Source organism: Macaca thibetana, chromosome 11 (genome assembly GCF_024542745.1).
Source record: "Macaca thibetana thibetana isolate TM-01 chromosome 11, ASM2454274v1, whole genome shotgun sequence".
Taxonomy (NCBI): Eukaryota; Metazoa; Chordata; class Mammalia; order Primates; family Cercopithecidae; genus Macaca; species Macaca thibetana.
In genome coordinates this window covers 46,746,125-46,770,300 of record NC_065588.1, presented here as the reverse complement: position 1 = coordinate 46,770,300, position 24,176 = coordinate 46,746,125, and the positions used below count along the sequence as shown (strand labels likewise).

The following is a 24,176-nucleotide window of genomic DNA, read 5'->3' as shown; positions in this document are numbered from 1 at the left end:
AGGTTTTCTCAAAGACTCTGCTCCTATAGATCTCTTCCTCGTGTCCCTTATTAGCACTTGATTATTATATTCTATCTTAAATCTTTGCTTTTTCTTTTTTGTTTTAGTTTCTTTACAGGAACCCTATCATATATTCTTCAGTGTAGGATAATGTAAGCAGCATAGTGTTTCAACAAATGCTTGTCGAATAGAAAGGGAAGCAGGATTTAAAAATTGACTTTAAGAAGCCTTCGTGGTCGGGTGTGGTGGCTCATGCCTGTAATCCCAGCACTTTGGGAGGCTGAAGAGGGTAGATCACGAGGTCAGGAGATCAAGACGAGCCTGGCAAACACGGTGAAACTCCGTCTCTACTAAAAATACAAAAAATTAGCCAGGCGCCTATAATCCCAGATACGCGGGAGGCTGAGGCAGGAGAATGGCGTGAACCAGAGAAGCGGAGCTTGTAGTGAGCCTTGATCGTGATACTGCACTCCAGCCTGGGCAACAGAGTGAGATTCTGTCTCAAAGAAAAGCCTTCATGTCTAGTTGCTGATTGATGAATTCCATGCTGCATAAAAGATGCAAGTGAGAGAGAAAGCAATAATGCAAAATTAGTTTAGCTGACAACTAAACTTTGGGAGGCTGAGGTGAGTGGATCACTTGAGGAGTTTGAGACCAGCCTGGCCAACACAGTGAAACCCCATCTCTACCAAAAATATAAAAAATTAGCCAGGTATAGGCTGGGCACAGTGGCTCACGCCTGTAATCCCAGCACTTTGGGAGGCCGAGGCGGGCAGATCACAAGGTCAGGAGATCGAGACCATCCTGACTAACATGGTGAAACCCCATCTCTACTAAAAAATACAAAAAAAATTAGCCGAGCATAGTGGTGGGCACCTGTAGTCCCAGCTACTCGGGAGGCTGAGGCAGGAGAATGGCGTGAACCCAGGAGGCAGAGCTTGCAGTGAGCCGAGATTGAGCCACTGCACTCCAGCCTGGGCCACAGGCGAGACTCCATCTCACATTAAAAAAAAAAAAAAATTAGCCAGGTGTGGTGGCGCACGCCTGTAATCCCAGCTACACAGAAGGCTGAGGTAGGAGAATCACTTGAACCTGGGAGGCAGAGGTTGCAGTGAGCTGAGATCGCGCCACTACACTCCAGCCTGGACAATAGAGTGAGACTCTGTCTCAAAAAAAAAAAAAAAGAAAGAAAGAAAGAAAAAATATATATATACACTTGTAGTAAAACTATGTAAAAGTAAACTCAAATATGTAAAATTCATGATTGTCATTTCATCTGGAATTGGACAGTGGGGAAGGAAGGAACCAGGGGTTGGGAGACATCAAAGAGGACTTCGACCTTCTCTAATGCTTTTTTTAATTTAAAAAATATCTAAAGCAAATATTAAACAAAAATTAGCCAGGTGTGGTGGCGCGTGCCTGTAATTCCAGCTGAGGAATCTGAGAATCTGGGAGGTTGAGGCACAAGAATCTCTTGAACCTGGGAGGCAGAGGTTGCAGTGAACCGAGATCATGACACTGTGCTCCAGCCTGGGTAATAAAGTGAGACTCTGTCTCGAAAAAAAAAAAGAAAAGTATAAAGAGTAAGCAGTGCAAAGAGTGTGATCCTCATCCAAATAATATCATCCAAGTTACTTCATCCAAATGATATCATCCAAGTTACTACATGTCTAGGAAAAGTTAAGGGGCAGCTGAGGAAGTAGTTGTAACCCTTATTCCATTACAGTGATATTTGACGCACCTAGATTTTTTTTTTTTTTTTTTTTTTTTCTGAGACAGTTTCACTCTTGTTGCCCAGGCTGGAGTGCAATGACACAATCTCGGCTCACCACAACCTCTGCCTCCCAGGTTCAAGTGATTCTCCTGCCTCAGCCTCCTGAGTAGCTGGGACTACAGGCATGCGCCACCTCGCCTGGCTGATTTTGTATTTTGTTTTTTAGTAGAGACAGGAGTTTCTCCATGTTGGTCAGGCTGGTCTCGAACTCCGACCTCTGGTGATCCGCCTGCCTCGGCCTCCCAAAGTGCTGGGATTACAGGCGTGAGCCACTGTGCCCAGCCAATATATCTAGATTTTAAGGTTATTTAAGCAGGGCTATATCTTCTATTTATTTTAGCATTTCTATTGTCTATTATTTCCTACCCTCCTTCCCCCCTTCACCCTTCTACCATGGCAGCATATAGAATGACCAGTTCTCTGCACATAGTAAGCACTCTTTACATGTTTGATCAATGATAATGTCACAATGGGTCTATTGTGACATCAACAGGACTGGAATATCATGGTAGCCACCAATTAGCAGCAGAGTATGCCACAACTTCTGGGAGCAGGAAAGACCTCTCCTAGCTTCCTACTGGATATCTTTATTAGCATTTTCGTAGATTCTGTGAAAAAGAAGAAATAAAAGGATATCACCCACATCTTCGAAATGTTTTTCAAAATGAAAAATGAGATAGACGATGACCCCGAATCAGAAAAATACATCAAGGATTCCACCATCATGACAAGAGAGCCCCAAAATGTCCTTAGTCCTTTGGTGCTCCCTAACCTTGAGATCCCATTCTCAGTAAAGGATATCATCTCTAAGATTGAGCACGCACAGCTCCATCGAGCAAGAGAGGTAGGTAGTGAATCTGAAGTTTACAAACTGCAATTTTCTTTTCAAACTTTCTGTGACCGAATACATTTTTGTTTATTTAAGAAATCACTTTCATGATATTTGACTGTATTTAGGGTTGCTTTGACTTCAAATGACAATTTCACCTGACACCGACTGTGGATATAACAAGCTCCAATTTGACATTATATCAGGTTTAATAAAGCCATTTATTAAATCTTTATATCAGGTTTAATAAAGCCATTTAAGAAATAAATCAAGGCAGGCATGGTGGCCCATGCCTGTAATCCCAGCACTTTGGGAGGCCAAGGTGGGCGGATTGCCTGAGGTCGGGAGTTCGAGATCAGCCTGACCAACATGGAGAAACCCGTCTCTACTAAAAATACAAAAAGTTAGCTGAGCGTGATTGCACATGCCTGTAATCCCAGGTGCTCGGGAGGCTGAGGTAGGAGAATCACTTGAACCCAGGAGGCGGAGGTTGTGGTGAGCTGAGAATGCACCATTGCACTCAAGTCTGGGCAACAAGAACGAAACTCTGTCTCAAAAAAAAAAAAAAGTTTTCATTTGTTCCCTGTGGAGGTTTTATCAAACAGCTATTAACCAGATAGAATTTAGATTGCTTTGAATTCTAGCTTCTTTTATTTTCCCTGTACACTTCAAGGAGAAATTAGGAGACATTCAAGGACAATAAGAAGAGTGTTTAAATAATGTCAGCTGGGTGCGGTGGCTTATGCCTGTAATCCCAACACTTTGGGAGGCTGAGATGGGAGGATCCCTTGAGGTCAGGAGTTAAGAGACCAGCCTGATCAATATAGAGAGACCCAATCTATATTTTTAGAAAAATAAATAAATAAATAACATAGGAATCGAATAGACCCCAAACAATTAAGGTTATGCTGCGTTTTATTCTCTTGAAGCACAACAAAGTCAGGCCAGGCACAGCGACTCATGCCTGTAATCCCAACTCTTTGGGAGGCCAAGGCAGGAGGATCTCTTGAGTCCAGGAGTTCTAGACCAGCTTGGCCAACATAAGGAGACCTCCTGTCTACTAAAAATAAAAAAATTAGCCAGGCATGGTGGCTCCAGTCTGTAGTCCCAGCTCCTTGGGAGGCTGAGACCAGAGGATTCCCTGAACCCAGGAGACTGCACTGAGCACCATGCTTGCATTACTGCACCCCACTCAGCATGAGTGACAGAGCAAGACCCTGTCTCAAAAACAAACAAACAAACAAACAAAAATCAGTCATGTTTGATGAAATTTATTAAGGGGGAGTTCTTTCCTATATTTAAGGAAAGCTAAAGTGGTCACAATGGCTCATGCCTGTAATCCTAGCACTTTAGGAGGTCATAGTGAGAGGCTCACTTGAGGCCAGGAGTTTGAGACCATCCCAGGCAACAAAGCAAGACCCTGTCTCTACAAAAAATTTAAAAATTAGCCAGGAGGTGGTGGTATGCACTTGCAGTCCCAGCTACTCGGGAGGGCAGAGGGAGACTCTATCTCAAAAAAAAAAAAATGGAGTGTTAGCCAGGCACAGTGGCTCACTCCTATAATCCCAGCAATTTGGAGGCCAAGACAGGAGGATTGCTTGGGCCTTGGAGTTCAAGACCAGTCTGGGCAACATAGTGAGACCCCTGTCTCTCTCTCTCCATAGACAGATAGATGATAGATAGATGACTGATTGATAGATAGATAGATAGACAGATAGATTGATCGATTTTTTTTTTTTTTTCTGAGACAGACTCTCACGCTGTTGTTCAGGCTGAGCGCAGTGGCGCGATCTCGGCTCACTGCAACCTCCATCTCCTAGGTTAAAATGATTCTCCTGCCTCGGCCTCCCAAGTAGCTGAGATTACAGGCCTGCACCACCCCACCCAACTTATATATATATATATATATATATATTTTTTTTTTTTTTTTTTTTTTTTTTTTTTTCTTTGAGACCGAGTCTTGCTCTGTCCCCCAGGCTGGAGTGCAATGTCACCATCTCGGCTTACTACAACCTCCACCTCCTGGGTTCAAGCGATTCTCCTGCCTCAGCCTCCCAAGTAACTGGGACTACAGGCACCAGCTACCACGCCTGGCTAATTGTTTTTGTATTTTTAGTAGAGACAGGGTTTTACCATGTTAGCCAGGATGGTCTTGATCTCCTGACCTCGTGATCCGCCCCCCTCCCAAAGTGCTGAGATTACAGGTGTGAGCCACCATGCCCGGCCCATTTTATATATTCTTTAAAAAACAAAAAACAAAACAAAACAAAAAAACACAGAGAGCTTGGCCAGGTGCGGTAGCTCACGCCTGTAATCCTAGCATCTTGGGAGGCAGAGGCAGGCGGATCACTTGAGCTCAGGATTTCAAGACCAACCTGGCCAATATAGTGAAACCCTGTCTCTACTAAAAATACAAAAGATTAGCTTGGTATGGTGGCTCCTGCCTGTAGTCCCAGCTACTCCGGAGGCTGAGGCAAGAGAATCACTTGAGCCAGAAAGGTGGAGGTTGCAGTGAGCCGAGATCATGCCAATGCACTCCAGCCTGGGTGACAGAGCAAGACTCCGCCTCACAGAAAAAAAGAGTGCTAAATATCGATAAGTTCCCACTTTCCACACACTCTCCACTCTCTCCTGTTCCAACTTCTGGCAACTAGCAACAATAACAGTGTTTTATTTTAACAGCTTTATTGAGGTACAGTTAGCATATAATAAAATGTATGCAACTTCTGCCTTCAGGGCTCAAGCCACCCTCCCACTTCAGCCTCCCAAGTAGCTGAAACTACAGGCACACACATCACCGCGCCCGGTTAATTTTTGTGTTTTTTGTAGAAATGGGGGTTCACCATATTGCCCAGGCTGGTCTTGGACCCTGAGCTAAAGCAATCTGCCTGCCTCAGCCTCCCAGAGTGCTAAGATTACAGGATTGAGCCACCATGCCTGGCCTAAAATATACATTTGTTTTTGTTTTTGTTTTTGAGATAAGAGTCTGGCTCTGTGGCCCAGGCTGGAGTGCAATGACCCCACGTCAGCTCACTGCAACTTTAGGAGCTGCATGGTCCCGAATGCTCAAGCAATTCTCCTGCCTCAGCCTCCCGAGTAGCTGAGACTACAGGCACTCACCATCATGCCCGACTAAGTTTTGTATTTTAGTAGAGACAGGGTTTCACCACGTTGAAGGTGAAGGTTTTACCATGTTGGCCAGGCTGGTCTTGAACTCCTGACCTCAGGTGATCTGCCCACCTCCGAGTGGCAAAGTGCTAGGATTACAGAGGTGAGCCACCTCGCCCAGCCAAAATGTACATTTTAAAAGCATGCAAGTATTGAGCCGGGCGCGGTGGCTCACGGATGTAATCCTAGCACTTTGGGAGACCGAGGCGGGCGGATCACGAGGTTGGGAGATCGAGACCATCTTGGATAACACAGTGAAACCCCGTCTCTACTAAAAAATACAAAAAAATTAGCCAGGCATGGTGGTGGGCGCCTGTAGTCCGAGGCTGAGGTAGGAGAATGGTGTGAACCCGGGAGGCGGAGCTTGCAGTGAGCCAAGATTATGCCACTGCACTCCAGCCTGGGCGAAAGGGCGAGACTCCGTCTCAAAAAAAAAAAAAAAAAAAAAAAAAGTATACAAGTATTGATACAGGCTGGGCGCGGTGGCTCACGCCTGTAATCCTAGAATTTGGGGAGGCTGAGGCAGGCGGATTACGAGCTCAGGAGATCGAGACCATTTTGGCTAACATGGTGAAACCCCGTCGCTACTAAAACTACCAAAAACAAAATTAGCCGGGCGTGGTGGCAGACGCCTGTAGTCCCAGCTACTCGGGAGGCTGAGGTAGGAGAATTGCTTGAACTCAGGAGGCGGAGGTTGCAGTGAGCCAAGACCGCGCCATTGTTCTCCAGCCTGGGAGCAGAGCGAGACTCCGTCTTAAAAAAAAAAAAAAAAAAAAAAAAAAAAAAAAAAGTACTGGCCGGGCGCGGTGGCTCAAGCCTGTAATCCCAGCACTTTGGGAGGCCGAGACGGGCGGATCACGAGCTCAGGAGATCGAGACCATCCTGGCTAACACGGGCGAAACCCCGTCTCTACTAAAAAAAAATACAAAAAAACTAGCTGGGCGAGGTAGCGGGCGCCTGTAGTCCCAGCTACTCGGGAGGCTGAGCCAGGAGAATGGCGTAAACCCGGGAGGCGGAGCTTGCAGTGAGCTGAGATCGGGCCACTGCACTCCAGCCTGGGAGACAGAGCGAGACTCCGTCTCAAAAAAAAAAAAAAAAAAAAAAAAAAAAAAAAAGTACTGATATACATAAATACCTGTAAAACCGGCCGGGCGCAGTGGCTCACACCTGTAATCCCAGCACTGTGGGAGGCCGAGGCGGGCAGATCACGAGGTCAGGAGATCAAGACCATCCTGCTAACACAGTGAAAATCCCCGTCTCCACTAAAAATACAAAAAAATAGCAGTGCGTGGTGGCGGGCTCCTGTAGTCCCAGCTACTTGGGAGGCTGAGGCAGGAGAATGGCGTGAACCCGGGAAGGTGGAGCTTGCAGGGAGCCTAGATCGTGCCACAGGACTGCAGCCTGGGCAACAGAGCAAGACTCCATCTCAAAAAACCACAACAATCCTGTGAAACCTTCACCACATCAACATGATGAATTTACCCATTTCCCCCAAAAGTTTCCTCATGCCGCTTCCTCAAGCTGTTCCCCGCCTCCCACTTCAATCCCCAACTAACCACCAATGTGCTCCTGTCACTGTATATTAATTTGCATATTTTAGATTTTATTTAAGTAGAGCCATACAGTATCTACTTTCTTCTGCCTCACGTCTTTCACTTAGCATTATTTTGAGATTCATCCACACTTTTGCATATATGAATAGTTGATTCCGTTTTATTGTTGAGTGTTTTTCCATGGCATGGCATGGCATGGGCTATTTCTGGTTTGGGGTTATTACAAATAAGCTGCTAGAAACATTCATGTACAAGGCATTACACAGATATATGCTTTCATTTCTCCAGAATAAATACCTAGGCTTGGAATGGCTAAGTCTAAAGGTAGTAAATGTTCAATTTTAAAAATAAACTACCAGGCCAGGTGCAGTGGCCCAGGCCTGTAATCCCAGCTACTTGGGAGGCTGAGGCATGAGAATCTGCCTTGGAGACAGAGGCTGCAGTGAGCTAAGATGGTGCCACTGCACTCCAGCCTAGGTGACTGGAGAGTGAGACTGCCTCAAAAAAATAAAATAGGCCAGGCGTGGTGGCTCACGCCTGTAATCTCAGCCCTTTGGGCGGCTGAGGCAGGCGGATCACAAGGTCAGGAGTTCGAGACCAGCCTGGCCAACATGGTAAAACCCTGTATCTACTAAAAACACAAAAATTAGCCAGGCATGGTGGCGGGTGCCTGTAGTCCCAGCTACTCGGGAGACTGAGGCAGGAGAATTGCTTGAACCCAGGAGGCAGAGGTTTCAGTGAGCCAAGATCGCACCACTACACTCCATCCTAGGTGACAGAGCAAGACTCCGTATCAAAAAATATGTATAAAAATAAAAAATAAAATACAAAAATAAAATAAGGCCAGGCGTGGTGGCTCATGCCTGTAATCCCAGCACTTTGGGAGGCCGACAAGGGTGGATCAGACCACCTGAGGTCAGGAGTTTGAGACCAGCCTGGCCAATATGGTGAAATCCCATCTCTACTAAAAATACAAAAATCTGCCAGGTGTAGTTACAGCTCCCAAGTAGCTGTACAAAATCTGCCAGGTGTGATTACAGCTCCCAAGTAGCTGTAATCCCAGCTACTTGGGAGGCTGAGGCAGGAAAATTGCTTGAACCTGGGAGGTGGAGCTTGCAGTGAGCCGCAATTGCACCACTACACTCCAACCCGGGTGACGGAGCAAGACTCCATCTCAAAAAAAAAAAAAAAAAAAAAAAGAGGTAGGGCATGGTAGCTCATGGCTGTAATCCTAGCACTTTGGGAGTCCAAAGTGGGAGGATTGCTTGAGCTAAGGAGTTTGAGACCAACCTGGGCAACATGGCGAGACCCTGCTTCTACAAAACATACAACAATTAGCCAGGTGTGGTGGCTGCCTCAGCCTCCCAAAATGCTGGGATTATAGACATGAGCCACTGTGCTGGCTTTCACCAATAGTATGAGAAAAAAATACAGTGAAGGAAGCCCCAGCATCCTTGAAGAGCTCTGTGATCACTCTTCTCTACAGTTCAGACCTTAACAGTGGGAATTGTAGTCACTGAATTTGTAAACCTAACTGGGACCCAGTGGTGGCACCCAACCATCAAAGGCAAGGTGGATATGATTCCTGTAATGGATAGCAGCATCAAAGCAGCAATCAAAATAGTCTGACTCATACTGACCTATGGCATTGGCTAGTTGATCATAGTGTTCCCAGAAATGGATAGGAAGCCTACTAAATTCTTACTTAATCTAAACAAGTAGAAAATTCCTAGATTGAATGAACATAAATATCTGAATCATGAAAACAGAGTCCCAGTCCATCAGTCAATTCTCAGACTTGAGCCAGTTGACAGACTCAGAGCTCCTTGAGTGAACAGGACTTCAAGTTCCTTGAAGAAGGGCCCTACCTTTATACTATTACTTTTTCTCCTGACCTTCCCCAAGGGGACCTATGACCTTGTATCAGAGTGTGCATTGGGAAAAAGGAAATAATCAGACCTTTTGGGGGACTGCTGGACACTGGCTCTGAGCTGACATTAATTCCAGGAGATCCAAAATGTTATTGTGGTCTACCCATTAATCAAAAGAGCTTTAGCTCAGGCCCATCTCACAGTGAACCCAGTGTGTGGGTCATCCCACACACTCATCCTGTGGTTATTTCACAAGTTCCAAAATGTATAATTGGAATATACATACTCAGCAGATGGCAGAATCCCCACACTGGCTCCCTTACCTGTGGAATGGGGGCTACTATGGTGGAAAAGGCCAAATAGGAGCCACTAGTGCCTCTACTTAGGAAAACAGTAAAAACAAAACAAATATCCCATTCCTGGAGGAATTAGTGCCATCACTAAGGACTTCAAAGATGCCTTAGTGATGATTTCAACCATATCCTCATTCAGCCTTCCTGTTTGGCCTGTAAAGAATACAGATGGATTTTGGAGAACGACAGTGGATTATTGTAAGCTTAACTAGGTACTAACTCCAGTCATAGCTTCTGTACCAGATTTGGTTTCATTGCTTGAACAAATTAACACATCCCCTGGTTCCTGGTATGCCGCTATGATCTGGCAAATGATTATTTCTTCGAATCTATCTATAAGGCCCACCAAAAGTAGTTTGCTTTCATCTGAGAAGGCCAGCAATACAGCTTCACTCTTCTATCTCAGGAGTATATTAACTCACCAGTTGGGTAGAATTTACCTGCAAAACCATCTGGCCCAAGGAAGTTTCTTTTTTGAGATGGCGTTTTGCTCTTTCTGCCCAGGCTGGAGTTCAATGGTGCAATCTCGGCTCACCACAACCTCTGCCTCCCGGGTTCAAGTGATTCTCCTACCTCAGCCCCCCGAGTAGCTGGGATTACAGGCATGCACCACCACCCCAGCTAATTTTTGTATTTTTAGTAGAGACGGGGTTTCTCCATGTGGGTCAGGCTGGTCTTGAACTCCCGACCTCAGGTGATCCACCCACCTCGACCTCCCAAAGGGCTGGGATTGCAGGGTGAGCCACAGTGCCCAGCCTATTTTTTTATTTTTAGTAGAGATAAGGTCTTGTTATTTTGCTCAAGCTAGTCTTAAACTCTTGAACTCAAGCATTCCTCCCACCTCAGTCTCCCAAAGTGCTGAGATCACAGGCATGAGCCATCACACCTGAATTTTTTTTTTTTTTTTTAACGACAGAGTCTCCCTCTGCCGTTGCCCAGGCTGGAGTGTAGTGGAGCAATCTCGGGTCACGGCAACCTGCGCCTCCCAGGCCCGAGTGATCCTCGCACCTCAGCCTTCCAAGTAGCTGCGACTTCAGGCATGCGCCACGCCCAGCTAATTTTTGTATTTTTGGTAGAAATGGGGTTTCTCCATGTTGGCCAGGCTGGTCTCAAACTCCTGATCTCAAGTGATCTGCTCGCTTCGACCTCCCAAAGTGCTAGGATTACAGGCGTGAGCCACTGTGCCCAGGCACTGAATTTTAAGAAATTCATTTTTTCTAGGGAGAAACTATTGCCCCTCCCTACGTGAGGTCTGTGAATTGTTCTCATTCATCCTTTTAGGTAACTGTCAACTGTCACTTAGTTGTTTTGGATGAGAAGATACATCTTTTTTTTTTTTTGAGACGGAGTTTCGCCCTTGTTGCCCACGCTGGAGTGCAATGGCGCAATCTCAGCTCACCGCAACCTCCACCTCCCAGGTTCAAGCGATTCTCCTGCCTCAGTCTCCCAAGTAGCTGAGATTACGGGCGCGTGCCACCTGCCTGGCTAAATTTTGTATTTTTAGTAGAGACAATGTTTGACTGTGTTGCCCAGGCTAGTCTCGAACTCCTGACTTCAGGCAATCCACCCGCCTCTGCCTCCCAAAGTACTGGGCTTACAGGTGTGAGCCACTGCGCCCGGCTGAGAGGATAAATCTTGACCCTGTTATTCCATTGGGATATTGTGAAATATAACAATTCTTAAAATCTTTGGAGTCTCCAAAGTGATGTCTTTTTTTTTTTTTTTTTTTTTTTTTTTTTTTTTTTGAGATGGAGTCTCGCTCTGTCGCCCAGGCTGGAGTGCGGTGGCCTGATCTCAGCTCCCTGCAAGCTCCGCCTCCCGGGTTCACGCCATTCTCCTGCCTCAGCCTCCTGAGTAGCTGGGACTACAGGCGCCCGCCACCACGCCCGGCTAATTTTTTGTATTTTTAGTAGAGACGGGGTTTCACTGCGGTCTCGATCTCCTGACCTTGTGATCCGCCTGCCTCGGCCTCCCAAAGTGCTGGGATTACAGGCGTGAGCCACCGCGCCCGGCAGTGATGTCTTTTTGTATGCTAATGATTGACAGATAGCTTCAGGATAGGACCGGTCATTAGAAAGTCAAAGGCCTGATTAGAGGGTTGGGACTTTCAACCCCACCCCCCAACCTTCAGGGTTGGGGAAAGCCACTGAAGGTCAAGCTGCTTATCTATGGCCAATGGTTTAATCAACTTTGCCTATGTAATCAAACCTCCATACAAAGCCAAAAGGACAGGGTTTGGAGAGCTTACAGAGAGTTGAACACGTGGAGGTTCCTGAAGAGTGGTGTTCCCAGGGAGAATATGAAAGTGATATACGAGTTAAGAAGAAACCACTTGGGCAGATAGTAAGGGTATGGGAGTCCTTGGTAAGGTTTTTCTTTTTAATGAAAAGCAGCCCCAAATCATTTTCTAACAAAGAGCAGCCTGTGAAGTCGAGCTGCAGACACAGACCAGCAAGCTGGGAGCTTGCAGGGGTGAATGCCGGCAGAAACTAGGGACTAGACATGTTCAAGAGGGCGGTTCCATCTTTCCTTCTCTGCCAGCCTTGTGTACAGTAAGGAGCAGACAAGGTGGTGCTGGCCAAGGAGAGTTCACTTGCATAGTAATATTAGGGAGGAGCAACCAGCCTTCCATATGCGCTATGTAAATGTCATATCTGATTGAACCAATCTGTGAGCCCCATACACCAGCTCCTCAAGCCAGACTGTAAAATCTAGCACATCCACCACCAGCCGGTCTTTTCCTCTGGGAAGACCTCCCTCTCTTTATTGAGAGTGCTGTTTTTCTTTCTCTTCTGCCTATTAAACGTCCACTCCTAAACTCCTAGTGTGTATTCGTGTCCTAAATTTTCCTGGCATGAGACGATGAACCCCAGTATATACCGGAGACACTGTAGCTGCTTCAGAAGCTCCATTCCTCTTCCACAATACCTTGCCCTATGCATCTCTTCAATAAACCAGTTCTGTGAGCTGCTCCAGCAAATTAATCCAACCAAAAGAGGGGGTCTTAGGAACCCCAACTTGAAATTGATTGATCAGAAGTTCTGGAGGCCTGGACTTGTGACTGGTGTCTGAGTGGGGGGCAATTCTGGGGACTGAGGCTTCGACCTATGGGATCTGACACTATATCTAGGTAGATAGTGTCCGAATTGAAATAAAGGACACCCACCTGATGTCCATTGCAGAAATGGTTACCTGCTTGGTGGTGGGGAGAATCTGCTCCTCCGACCCCACATTTGGTCTGATCATGGAAGTCTTCTGTGTTGATGAGTTGATAACCGTTTTGCTGAATAGAAAAAAATAGAATAGAACACAAACTGAAAGTTTTTTCCAATATCCATCTGGACTGAAAACATAAGTTGAATTTTTTTTTTTTTTTTTTTTTTTGAGGCAGAGTCTCATTCTGCTGCCCAGGCTGGAGTGCAGTGGTGCAATCTCGGTTCACTGCAACCTCCCCCCACCCCCAGCCCCACCTCCACTCCCCCACCGGGTTCAAGCTATTCTCCTGCCTCAGCCTCCCAAGTAGCTGGGATTACAGGCACGCACCACCATGCCTGGCTAATTTTTGTATTTTTAGCAAAGAAGGTTTTACAATGTTGGCCAAGCTGGTCTCAAACTCCCAAACGCAGGTGACCTGCCTCAGCCTTCCAAAGTGCTGGGATTACAGGCGTGAGCCACTACATGGGCCTAGTTGAATTCTTTTTGTTAGCTTAAAAAAAATTAGAATATATAGAATGAAAATTCAAAGTGAAAAGCTCAAAGAATTATCTCAAAGAATCACAGAAGCCTCTGGTTCGTCACAAAACAACCACTATTGTGACTGTTAACACTGTAGGTCAGCTTTGCCTGATAAATGGAATCATATGATATGTATTTATTAATGTCTGGCTTCTTTTGCTTCATTCTAAGTTCATGTGATTGACACACACTGTTGTACACTGCAACCTCTACCTCCCAGGTTCAAGCGATTATTCTGCCTCCCTAGTAGCTGGGATTACAGGTGGGCGCCACCATGCCCGGCTAATTGTTGTATTTTTAGTAGAGACAGGGTTTCACCATGTTGGTGAGGCTGATCTCGATCTCCTGACTTCAGGTCATCCACCCACCTTGGCCTCCCAAAGTGCTGGGATTGTAAGCATGAGCCACCATGCCCAGCCACCTCGCATTTCTTTTTGTGATGAGAACACTTAAAATCTACTCTCAGCAATCTTCAAGTATACAATGTATTGTTATTAACTATAGTTATCATGATGTATAATAATCTCTTGAACTTATTTCTCCTGTCTAACTGAAAAAAATCTCCACAATCTGCCCATCCCCAGCCTCTGCTAACCACCATTCTACACTTTCTGCTTCTATGAGTTTGACTTCTTTTTTTTTTTTGAGATGGAGTCTCATTCTGTCGCCCAGACTGGAGTGCAGTGGTGTGATCTCGGCTCACTGCAAGCTCCGCCTCCCGGGTTCACACCATTCTCCTGCCTCAGCCTCCTGAGTAGCTGGGACTACAGGCGCCCACCACCACGCCCGGCTAATTTTTTGTATTTTTGGTAGAGACGGGGTTTCACCATGTTAATCAGGATGGTCTCAATCTCCTGACCTTGTGATCAGCCCGCCTCAGCCTCCAAAGTGCTGGGATTACAAGCGTGAGCCACTGTGCCTGGCAAGTTTGACTTCTTTAGATTCCACATATGAGTGAAATCATGAAGAAGCCTTTTAGTTTGATGTAACACCATTTGCCTATTTTTGCTTTTGTTGCCTGTACTTTTGGAACCATACACAAAAATCATTGTCTTTTTGTTTTTATTTTTGTTTTTGAGACGGAGTCTCGCTCTATCACCCAGGCTGGAGTGCAGTGGCACGATCTCGGCTCACTGCAAACTCTGCCTCCTGGATTCACGCCATTCTCCTGTCTCAGCCTCCTGAGTAGCTGGGACTACAGGCGCCCGCCACTACGCCCGGCTAATTTTTTGTATTTTTAGTAGAGACAGGGTTTCATCGTGTTAGCCAGGATGGTCTTGATCTCCTGACCTCATGATCTGCCTGCCTCGGCCTCCCAAAGTGCTGGGATTACAGGCGTGAGCCACTGCACCCGGCCACAAAAATCATTGTCTAGAAAAATGTCATGGAACTTTTCCCCTGTTTCCTTCTAATAGTTTTATAATTTCACCTTATTTATTTATTTATTTATTTTTTTTGAGACAGAGTCTCACTCTGTCGCCCAGGTTGGAGTGCTGTGGCGCAATCTCAGCTCGCTGCAATCTCTGCCTCCCGGGTTCAAGCAATTCTCCTGCCTCAGCCTCCTGAGTAGCTGAGACTACAGGTGCGCACGACCACGCCCAGCTAATTTTTGTATTTTTAGTAGAGATGAGGTTTTACCATGTTGGCCAGGTCTTGAATTGCTGACCTTGTGATCCCCCACCTCGGCCTCCCAAAGTGCTGGGATTACAGGTGTGAGCCACAGTGCCCGGCCATAATTTCACATTTTATGTTTAAATCTAATCCAGGCCGGGCATGGTGGCTCATGCCTGTAATCCCAGCACTTTGGGAGGCCAAGGTAGGTGGATCACCTGAGGTCAGGAGGTCGAGACCAGCCTAGCCAACATGGTGAAACCCCGTCTCTACTAAAAATACAAAAATTAACTGGGCATAGTGGCAGGCACTTGTAATCCCAGTTACTTGGGAGGCTGAGGCAGGAGAATCACTTGAACCTGGGAGGCAGAGGTTGCAGTGAGCCAAGATCATACCAATGCACTCCGGCCTGGGCAATAGAGCAAGACTCAGTCTCAAAAAAAAAAAAAAAAAAAAAAAAATCTAATCCATTTTAAGTAGATTTTTGTATATGGTGTAAGTTGAGGGTCTAATTTCATTCTTCTGTATGTGGATATCCAATTTTTCTAACACCATTTATTGAAGAGACTCTCCTTTCCACATTTTTGGCATCTTTGCTGAAAATCAATTGACTGAAGTGTGTGAATTTATTTCTGGGCCCTCTACTCTGTTCCGTTGGTCTAATGTATCTGCTTTTATGCTAGTACCATGCTGTTTTGATTATTATGGCTTTGTATTGGATTTTGAAATCAGGTACGGTGATGCCTCCTGCTTTGTTCTTTTTACTCAAGATTGCTTTGGATATTCAGGGTCTGTTGTGGCTCCATACATGTTTTAGTTTATTTATTTATTTTTGTTTAGAGACATGGTCTGGCTCTGTCACCCAGGCTAAAGTGCAGTGGTGCAATAATAGCTCAATGAAACCTTGGACTCCTGGGCTCAAGGAATCCTCCAGCCTCAGCTTTCCAAGCATCTAGGACTACTACACCCAGTTAATTTTTTATTGAATTTTTGTAGAGACAGGGTCTCCTATGTTGCCCAGGCTGGTCTTGAACTCTTGGCCAAAAGTAACCTTTTCACCTCAGCTTCTCAAAATGCAGGGATTCCAGATGTGTGCCCCCACACCTGGCCTCCATACATATCTTAGGATTTCTTTCTTTCTTTCTTTCTTTTTTTTTTTGAGACAGAGTCTCACTTGTCGCCCAGGCTGGAATGCAGTGGCTTGATCTCGACTCACTGCAACCTCCGCATCCCGGGTTCAAGCAATTCTCTTGCCTAAGCCTCCCGAGTAGCTGGGAATACAGGCGCACGTCGCCACACCTGGCTAATTTTTTGTATTTTAGTAGAGACGAGGTTTCACCATGTTGCCCAGGATGGTCTCGAACTCCTGAGCTCAGGCAATCCACCTGCCTCGGCCTCCCGAAGTGCTAGGATTACAAGCGTGAGCCACCGTGCCCGGTCTATTTCTTTCTTTTTTACATTAGGCTGGTTTATAAGTGCTGCTCTGGGCAGTTACATAGTTTGCTTACAATGAGGAGTTACCTGACTTTGAACATACTGTACATGGTAATTAGAAGTTTTCATGGCAAGAGAAAAAACACAGCCAGCCTGCTGCAGCCAACATAAAAACAATCACAGACCAGTAGGGGGAAAGTAGGGATAAAGGTGGAGTTTATTTGTTTGTTTGTTTCTTTTTTTTTTTTTTTTTTTGAGACAAAGTCTCACTCTGTTGCCCAGGCTGGAGTGCAGTGGCGCGATCTTGGCTCACTGCAACTTCTGCCTCCCAGGTTCCAGCGATTCTTCTGCCTCAGCCTCATGAGTTGCTGGGACTATAGCTGCGTGCCACCACGCCTAGCTAATTTTTGTGTTTTTAGTAGAGACGGGGTTTCGCCATGCTGGCCAGGTTGGTCTCAGACTCCTGACCTCATGATCCACCGGCTTCGGCCTCCCAAAGTGCTAGGATTACAGTTTGCAGGCATGAGCCACCGCTCCCAGCCATTTCTTTTCTTTCTCTCTTTTCTTTCTTTTTTTTTTTTGTTTTTTTGAGATGGAGTTTTGCTCTGTCACCCAAGCTGGTGTGCAGTGGCTGCAATCTCAGGTCACTGCAGCCATCACCTCCCAAGCTCAAGCGATCCTCCCGCCTTAGCCTCCAGATTAGCGAGTAGCTGGGATCACAGGCACACGCCACCACACTGGGGGCGATTGTTTTTTGTTTCGTTGTTGTCGTTGTTTTCCTTTTTGTATTTTTGGTAGAGACAGGGTTTCTCCATGTCGTCCAGGCTGGTCTTGAGTTCCACCAGCCTTGGCCATTCATAGTTCTGGGATTACAGGCATGAGCCACCATGCCCAGCCTTGTTTCTTACTATAAAAGAAAAAAATAGGCCGGGCGCGGTGGCTCAAGCCTGTAATCCCAGCACTTTGGGAGGCCGAGACGGGCGGATCACGAGGTCAGGAGATCGAGACCATCCTGGCTAACACAATGAAACCCCGTCTCCACTAAAAATACAAAAAAATTAGCCGGGCATGGTGGCGGCGCCTGTAGTCCCAGCTACTCGGGAGGCTGAGGCAGGAGAATGGCGGGAACCTGGGAGGTGGAGCTTGCAGTGAGCCGAGATCGCGCCACTGCACTCCAGCCTGGGCGACAGAGTGAGACTCCGCCTCAAAAAAAAAAAAAAAAGAAAAAAAGAAAAAAATAACTCCTCAGCAAAAGAAAGAGATCAAAGAGAGATCAGGATACAAAATTACAAGTATTTTAAATCCAGGCCTGTCCTCATCTCCTTCAAGAGCCGAGGTAGAAGGAGACAGTTGAAGCAAACAAGTAAATTCTGTAAAACTTACTTGGAAACCCTGCAAATTTTATTAAAATCTAAACTTCTATTTTGCTATTTACTTATTTATTTATTTCGAGACAGAGTCTCGCTCTGTTGCCCAGGCTGGAGTGCAGTGGTGCAATCTCAGCTCACTACAACCTCTGCCTCCTGGGTTCAAGTGATTCTCCTGCCTCAGCCTCCTGCATAGCTGGGATTACAGGTGTGAGCCACCACACTTGGCTAATTTTTGTATTTTTAGTAGAGAAAGGGTTCCACCATGTTGGCCAGGCTGGTCTTGAACTCCTGGCCTCAAGTGATCTGCTCACTTCAGCCTCCCAAAGTGCTGGGATTACAGGTATGAGCCACTGTGCCTGGCTGTATTTGCTTTAAAAAAAAAAAAAAAAAATTAATATATTAAAAGGCATACTGAAGTGACATGCTATTCCCCCTAGAAAATAACCCCAATACCCCCTCTGCCAGTAACATTCTTAAGTTGACCAGCCCACTCGTATCTCTAAGCATGTGTGGACAAGCGTATGTGTCTTTTTTTTTTGAGATGGAGTTTTGCTCTTGTTGCCCAGGCTGGAGTGCAGTGGCACAATATGTGTATGTGTCTTTAAAACCAAAGCCATGGGCATCAAGTGACTGCTCATCAAGTAACATGTCATCTGTTAACTGACCAGTGTCCACCTTCTCCAGAGGGTGGGCAGAGCAGAGAAATCCTAAAGTGGTTTTTAGGGACTAACCCCAAATCACCAACTTTCCAAGCACTTCTTCCCTCACTCGCTACTCAGAAGGGGATACTTGATTTCTGTTTGCCTCAAATTTGGTGCCCTTTGACCTGGATGGTTTTCTCCTTGTCAGCCATGCTGGAGTGCAGTGGCACGATCATGGCTCATCAGGAGCCTCAACTTCCTGGGCTCAAGTGATTCTCCCACCTCAGCCCCTTCAGTAGCTCAGACTACAGGTGCAAGCCACCATGCTGTCTAATTTTTTTGTTTGTTTGTTTGTTTGTTTGTTTTTTTGAGACGGAGTCTCGCTCTGCCGCCCAGGCTGGAGTACAGTGGCCGCATCTCAGCTCACTGCAAGCTCCGCCTCTCGGGTTCACGCCATTCTGCTGCCTCAACCTCCCGAGTAGCTGGGACTACAGGCGCCCGCCACCACGCCCGGCTAGTTTTTTCTATTTTTTAGTAGAGACGGGGTTTCACCATGTTAGCCAGGATGGTCTCGATCTCCTGACCTCGTGATCCGCCCGTCTCGGCCTCCCAAAGTTCTGGGATTACAGGTTTGAGCCACCGTGCCTGGCGCTGGCTAATTTTTTGTAGAAACAGGGTCTTGCAATATTGCCCAAGCTGGTCTCGAACTCCTGTCCTCAAGTGATCTTCCCACCTTGGCCTCCCAAAGTTCCAAGATTACAAGCATGTAATCCTTCCTGGCTCTATTAGTTTTTGACTTAAAGTTTCTGTTCTGTTATATAAGTATAGCTGCTCCTGTTCTTTTTTGGTTTCCATTTACATAGGATATCTTTCCATCTCTTCATTATATTTAATTAATTAACCAATCAATTTATTTATTTATTTTTTTGCAACGGAATCTCGCTCTGTTGCCCAGGCTGGAGTGCAGTGGTGCAACCTTGGCCCACTGCTAGCCACTGTGGGTCTCCTCTCTGTGGAGAGCCGGACATTCATTGGGATGAGCTACCTGTGGAGAGGAGCTACCCACTGAGAGTCTCCTCTGAGCTGTTCTGTCACTCAATAAAGCCCCTCTTCACCTTGCTCACCCTCCACTTGTCTGCATAGCTCATTCTTTCTGAATGCAAGACAAGAACTTGGGACCTGCCAAATGGTGGGACTGAAAGAGCCGTAACACAAACAGGGCTGAAACACGCCCCTTGCTCACCATGTTGCAGGTGATGAGAAGGAGAGTAGAGAGAAGGAAAGAAGAGAGAAACAGAGAAGAGCTGTGACCCTTCAGGAAGCCCAGACCTAGGAACTCCCTAAGTCAGGGCTGTGACTCCCTTTTTGGGGCTCTGTGGTTCCTGGTGTCTCCAAGCTTCTGGGTGCCACCACATTGCCCAGTGCTAGCTGTGGAAGCTGCTTGCAGTATGCCTGGTCCAGCTGCAGCCTCACAGGGAGCCGGCGCCCGTGCCTGTGCCTGGAGATGCCCACTCTGCTGCAGATAGCATGCCTGGCTGTGCACAGTGGCCGGGCTCCATGCTCACTTGCTCACATACCCCTCACCACTCCACACCTGGCTCACCCTTGGCAGGCATGGGATCCAAGCCAGTAGCATGAGCTGAGTGCAGCCTGCATTGCTGAATGGGCGAAATGAACCCAGTGGGCCTGAGTAAAACTTGGGCAAAAGTTGGCCACAGAGGTTTCTGGCCAGAAAAGTGACACCCCAAAGATCCCATGACACCAGTTCTTTTGTTTTTTAGACGGAGTCTTACTCTGTCGCCTAGGGTGGAGTGCAGTGGCGTGATCTCGGCTCACTGCAACCTCCACCTCCCAGGTTCAAGCGATCCTCCTGCCTCAGCCTCCTGAGTAGCTAGGATTACAGGCGCGCACCAGCATGCCCAGCTAATTTTTTTTTTTTTTTTTTTGTATTTTTAGTAGAGGCAGGGTTTCATCATGTTGGCCAGGCCAGTCTTGAACTCCTGACCTCAGGTGATCCACCAGCCTCGGCCTCCTAAAGTGCAGGGATTACAGATGTGAGCCACCACACCCAGCCAACACCAGTTCTTATTCTATACAATATATTTATTAGTTGATTTCCAGTACACACATAATGTAATTTCAGAATTACTAATACATAAGCATATAAGAAGCACATTTACTAAGTAGTACTGCATTTACGTCCTACTGTTTTATATTTAACCTTACATTGTCCACTCAATATACTGTTTTCAAAGTTGCCACCTATTTATTTTCTTCTAAGTGAAGTTATGTTATTCATTTGTATACAATTAATTTCAGTTGTTAGTATTCATATTCCATTTTGGGTCAGCCCAAACACAGGTTGGCTTTAACAGTTTATTATTGAGTATATGAAAGGTATGTGAAACATTACTGTGCTGCTAAAAGTCAGAGCTATATGCAGAAAAATGTCACTCCTTTCTTATCTTTGCTACCCTATTTTCATTCCTCTTTTCTTTCCACCTTTTCCCCACCTACACCCTATATGTAATCAATCTCTCTAGCCTCCGGCTTATCCTTCTTGTATTTATTTTGCACAAATGAGTAGATTCGTGCAGAGTTTTTCATATCTCATTTTTTCTTACATGAAGGGTAACATACAATAGATATATTCTTTTCTGCTTTACTTTTTTTTTTTTTTTTGAGATGGAGTTTCACTGTGGTTGCCCAGACTGGAGTGCAATGGCGTGATCTTGGCTCACCGCAACCTCCACCTCCCAGGTTCAAGCGATTCTCCTGCCTCAGCCTCCTAAGCAGCTGGGATGACAGGCGTGCTCCACTATGCCCGGCTAATTTTCTTTTCTTTTCTTTTCTTTTTTTTTTGAGATGGAGTCTCGCTTTGTCACCCAGGCTGGATTGCAGTGGCACGATCTCGGCTCACTGCAAGCTCCGCCTCCTGGGTTCACACCATTCTCCTGCCTCAGTCTCCCGAGTAGCTGGGACTACAGGCGCCCGCCACCACACCCTGCTAATTTTTTGTATTTTTAGTACAGACGGGGTTTCACCGTGTTAGCCAGGAAGGTCTTGATCTCCTGACCTTGTGATCTGCCCGCCTCGGCCTCCCAAAGTGCAGGGATTACAGGTGTGAGCCACTGCACCTGGCTGTGCTTTACTTTTTTTTTTTTTTTTTACTTACTGTGTGTCTTGGAGATTACTTTATATCAGTTCACAGAGATCTTTATACTTTTTGTTTTGTTTTCTTTTTTTGAGATGGAATCCCGGTCTGTCACCCAGGCTGGAGTGCAGTGGTGCGATCTCTGCACACTGCAACCTCCGCCTCCCAGGTTCAAGCGATTCTTGTGTTTCAGCTTCCCAAGCAGCTGGGATTACAGGCGTGCGCTACCATGCCCAGCTAATTTTTGTATTTTTAGTAGAAATGGGGTTTCACCGTGTTGGCCAGGCTGGTCTCAAACTCGTAACCTCAGGTGATCCGCCTGCCTTGGCCTCTCAAAGTGCTGGGATTACAGGCATGAGCCACTGCACCCAGCCTTCATTATTCTTTTAAATAATCCACTGTGCAGTTATACCATAGTTAATTCAACCACTCTCCTATGTATGGACATTTAAGTTATTTCCAATACTTCATAATTACAAACAATGCTGCAGTAAGTAACCTTATACGTAGGCATTTTCATATGGTTGAAGGTGCACCTCCAGGGTATATTCCTAGAAATGGGATTGCTGGGTTAAAATGTAAGTGTACCTGAAGTTCTTTTAAACACTGACACATTTTCTTCCAGAATAATTGTGCCAATTTGTATTCCCATTAGCTATATGATTTGTAAATTTTTACTCCCAGACTGTGACTTGACTTTTCATTTTTTTAATTTAGTTTTTTGTATGTATATATTTTTGAGATGGAGTCTCACTCTGTCACCCAGGCTGCAGTGCAGTGGTGCAATCTCGGCTCACTGTATCCTCGCCCCTGGGGTTCAAATAATTCTCCTCCCTCAGCCTCCTGAGTAGCTGGGATTATAGGCGCCTGCCACTGCATCCGGCTAATTTTTGTAGTTTTGAGTAGATGCAGGGTTTCACTATCTTGGCCAGGCTAATCTTCTGACCTTGTGATCCACCCACCTCGGCCTCCCAAAGTGTTGGGATTACAGGCGTGACCTTGCTCACCTGACTTTTCATTTTCTTTTTTTTTTTTTTTTTTGAGACAGAGTTTCCCTCTTGTTGCCCAGGCTGGAGTGCAATGTTGCAATCTCTGCTCACTGCAACCTCCGCCTCCCGCCTCCCGGTTCAAGCGATTCTCCTACCTCAGCCTCCAGAGTAGCTGGGATTACAGGCATGTGCCACCACACTGGCTAATTTTGTATTTTTGGTATGTTGGTTTGGTATTTCGTTTGTAGGTTGGTCAGCCTGGTCTCAAACTCCTGACCCCAGGTGATCTACCCACCTTGGCCTCCCAAAGTGCTGGGATTACAGGCGTGAGCCACTGTGCCTGGCCCACTTTTCATTTTCTTAACAGTATCTTTCATATTGCAGAAGTCTTATGTTTTTGTGAAATCTAATATATCATGTTGTACTTTCTTTTCTTTTCTTTTTTTTTTTGAGACAGAGTTTTGTTCTTTTGCCCAGGCAAAAGAAGTGGTGCGATCTTGGCTCACTGCAACCTCTGCCCCCACCGGCTTCAAGCAATTCTCTTGCCTCAGCCTCCCGAGTAGCTGGGATTATAGGTGCCTGCCACCACGCCCAGCTAATTTTTGTATTTTTAGTAGAGAAGGGGTTTCGCCATGTTGGCTAGGCTGGTCTCCAACTCCTGACCTCAGGTGATTCACCTGCCTTGGCCTCCCAAAGTGCTAGGATTACAGGCGTGAGCCACCACACCTGGCCTTATGTTGTATTTTCATTGGTTGTGACTTTGTTATCATATCAAATAAATCACTGCCTTAACCCGAGGTCATAAGTATTTTCTCCTATGTTTTCTTCTAGGAGGTTTATAGTGTTAAATTTTATATTTAGCTTGTAGAATCATTTGACTAAATTTTTGAAATATTGTGCAAGACGTTAATAAAAGCTTGTTTTTCTCTTCTGGCTTGTGGATATTCAATTATTTGAATACCACTTGTTAAAAAGACTGTCCTTTCTCTACTGAGTTGCATTTGCACCTCTGTCAAAAATCAATTGACCACATATATGTGAGTCCTTTTCTAGGCACTCTAGTCTATTCCACTCATGTATTTGTCTGTCATTACACTAATAACGTACTGTCCTGGTGATTGTAGCTCTCTTTTTACCCCCTTTTTAGTACCTAATTGCCAAATGGTGTTTCTTCCTGTCTGTGTTTCTTCCACTGCCAGAAGATTGCCCCTTTCAATTGTGCATCTTTAAACAGAGTTCTGCTGGGCACAGGGGCTCATGCCTATACTCCCAAGCTCTCAGGAAGCTGAGGTGGGAGGATCATTTGAGCCCAGGAGTTTCAGACCAGCTTGAGCAACATAGTGAGATCCCATCTCTAAAAATAAAAATAAAAAGCAAAATAATTAGCTGACCATGGTAGCACTTGTCTGTAGTCCCAGCTACTTGGGAGGTGAAGGTGGAAGGATCTCTTGAGCCCAGGAGTCCTAGGCTGCAGTGAGCTATGACTGCATCACTGAACTCCAGCCTGGGCAACAGGATAAGACCTTGTCTAAAAAAAAAAAAAAAAGAGAGAGAGAGAGAGATTGAGAGAGACAGAAGTAAAAGGAGGTTCAACCCACAATGCCAGTTTAGGGTGGAGTCCAGGACCAGAGTGAAAGCTTCCTTGATGCCTTTTCGGCCAATCAGATGGTACTTTTTCCAGGCCCACCAGGGCT

The 24,176-nt window shown here is 45.9% G+C and overlaps 1 protein-coding gene across 1 annotated transcript in view; it reads left to right on the top strand.

Annotated features, from left to right (window-relative positions):
• Window positions 1-2,277: 2,277 nt before the first annotated feature.
• The window catches only part of FAM186A (family with sequence similarity 186 member A), a 77,695-nt gene continuing 55,796 nt past the window's right edge, over window positions 2,278-24,176 (top strand). The window contains exon 1 of the mRNA XM_050748707.1: window positions 2,278-2,618. Within this exon, the coding sequence (XP_050604664.1) occupies window positions 2,427-2,618 (192 nt within the window). The 5' untranslated portion in view covers window positions 2,278-2,426. The remainder of the gene's footprint in view (window positions 2,619-24,176) is intronic.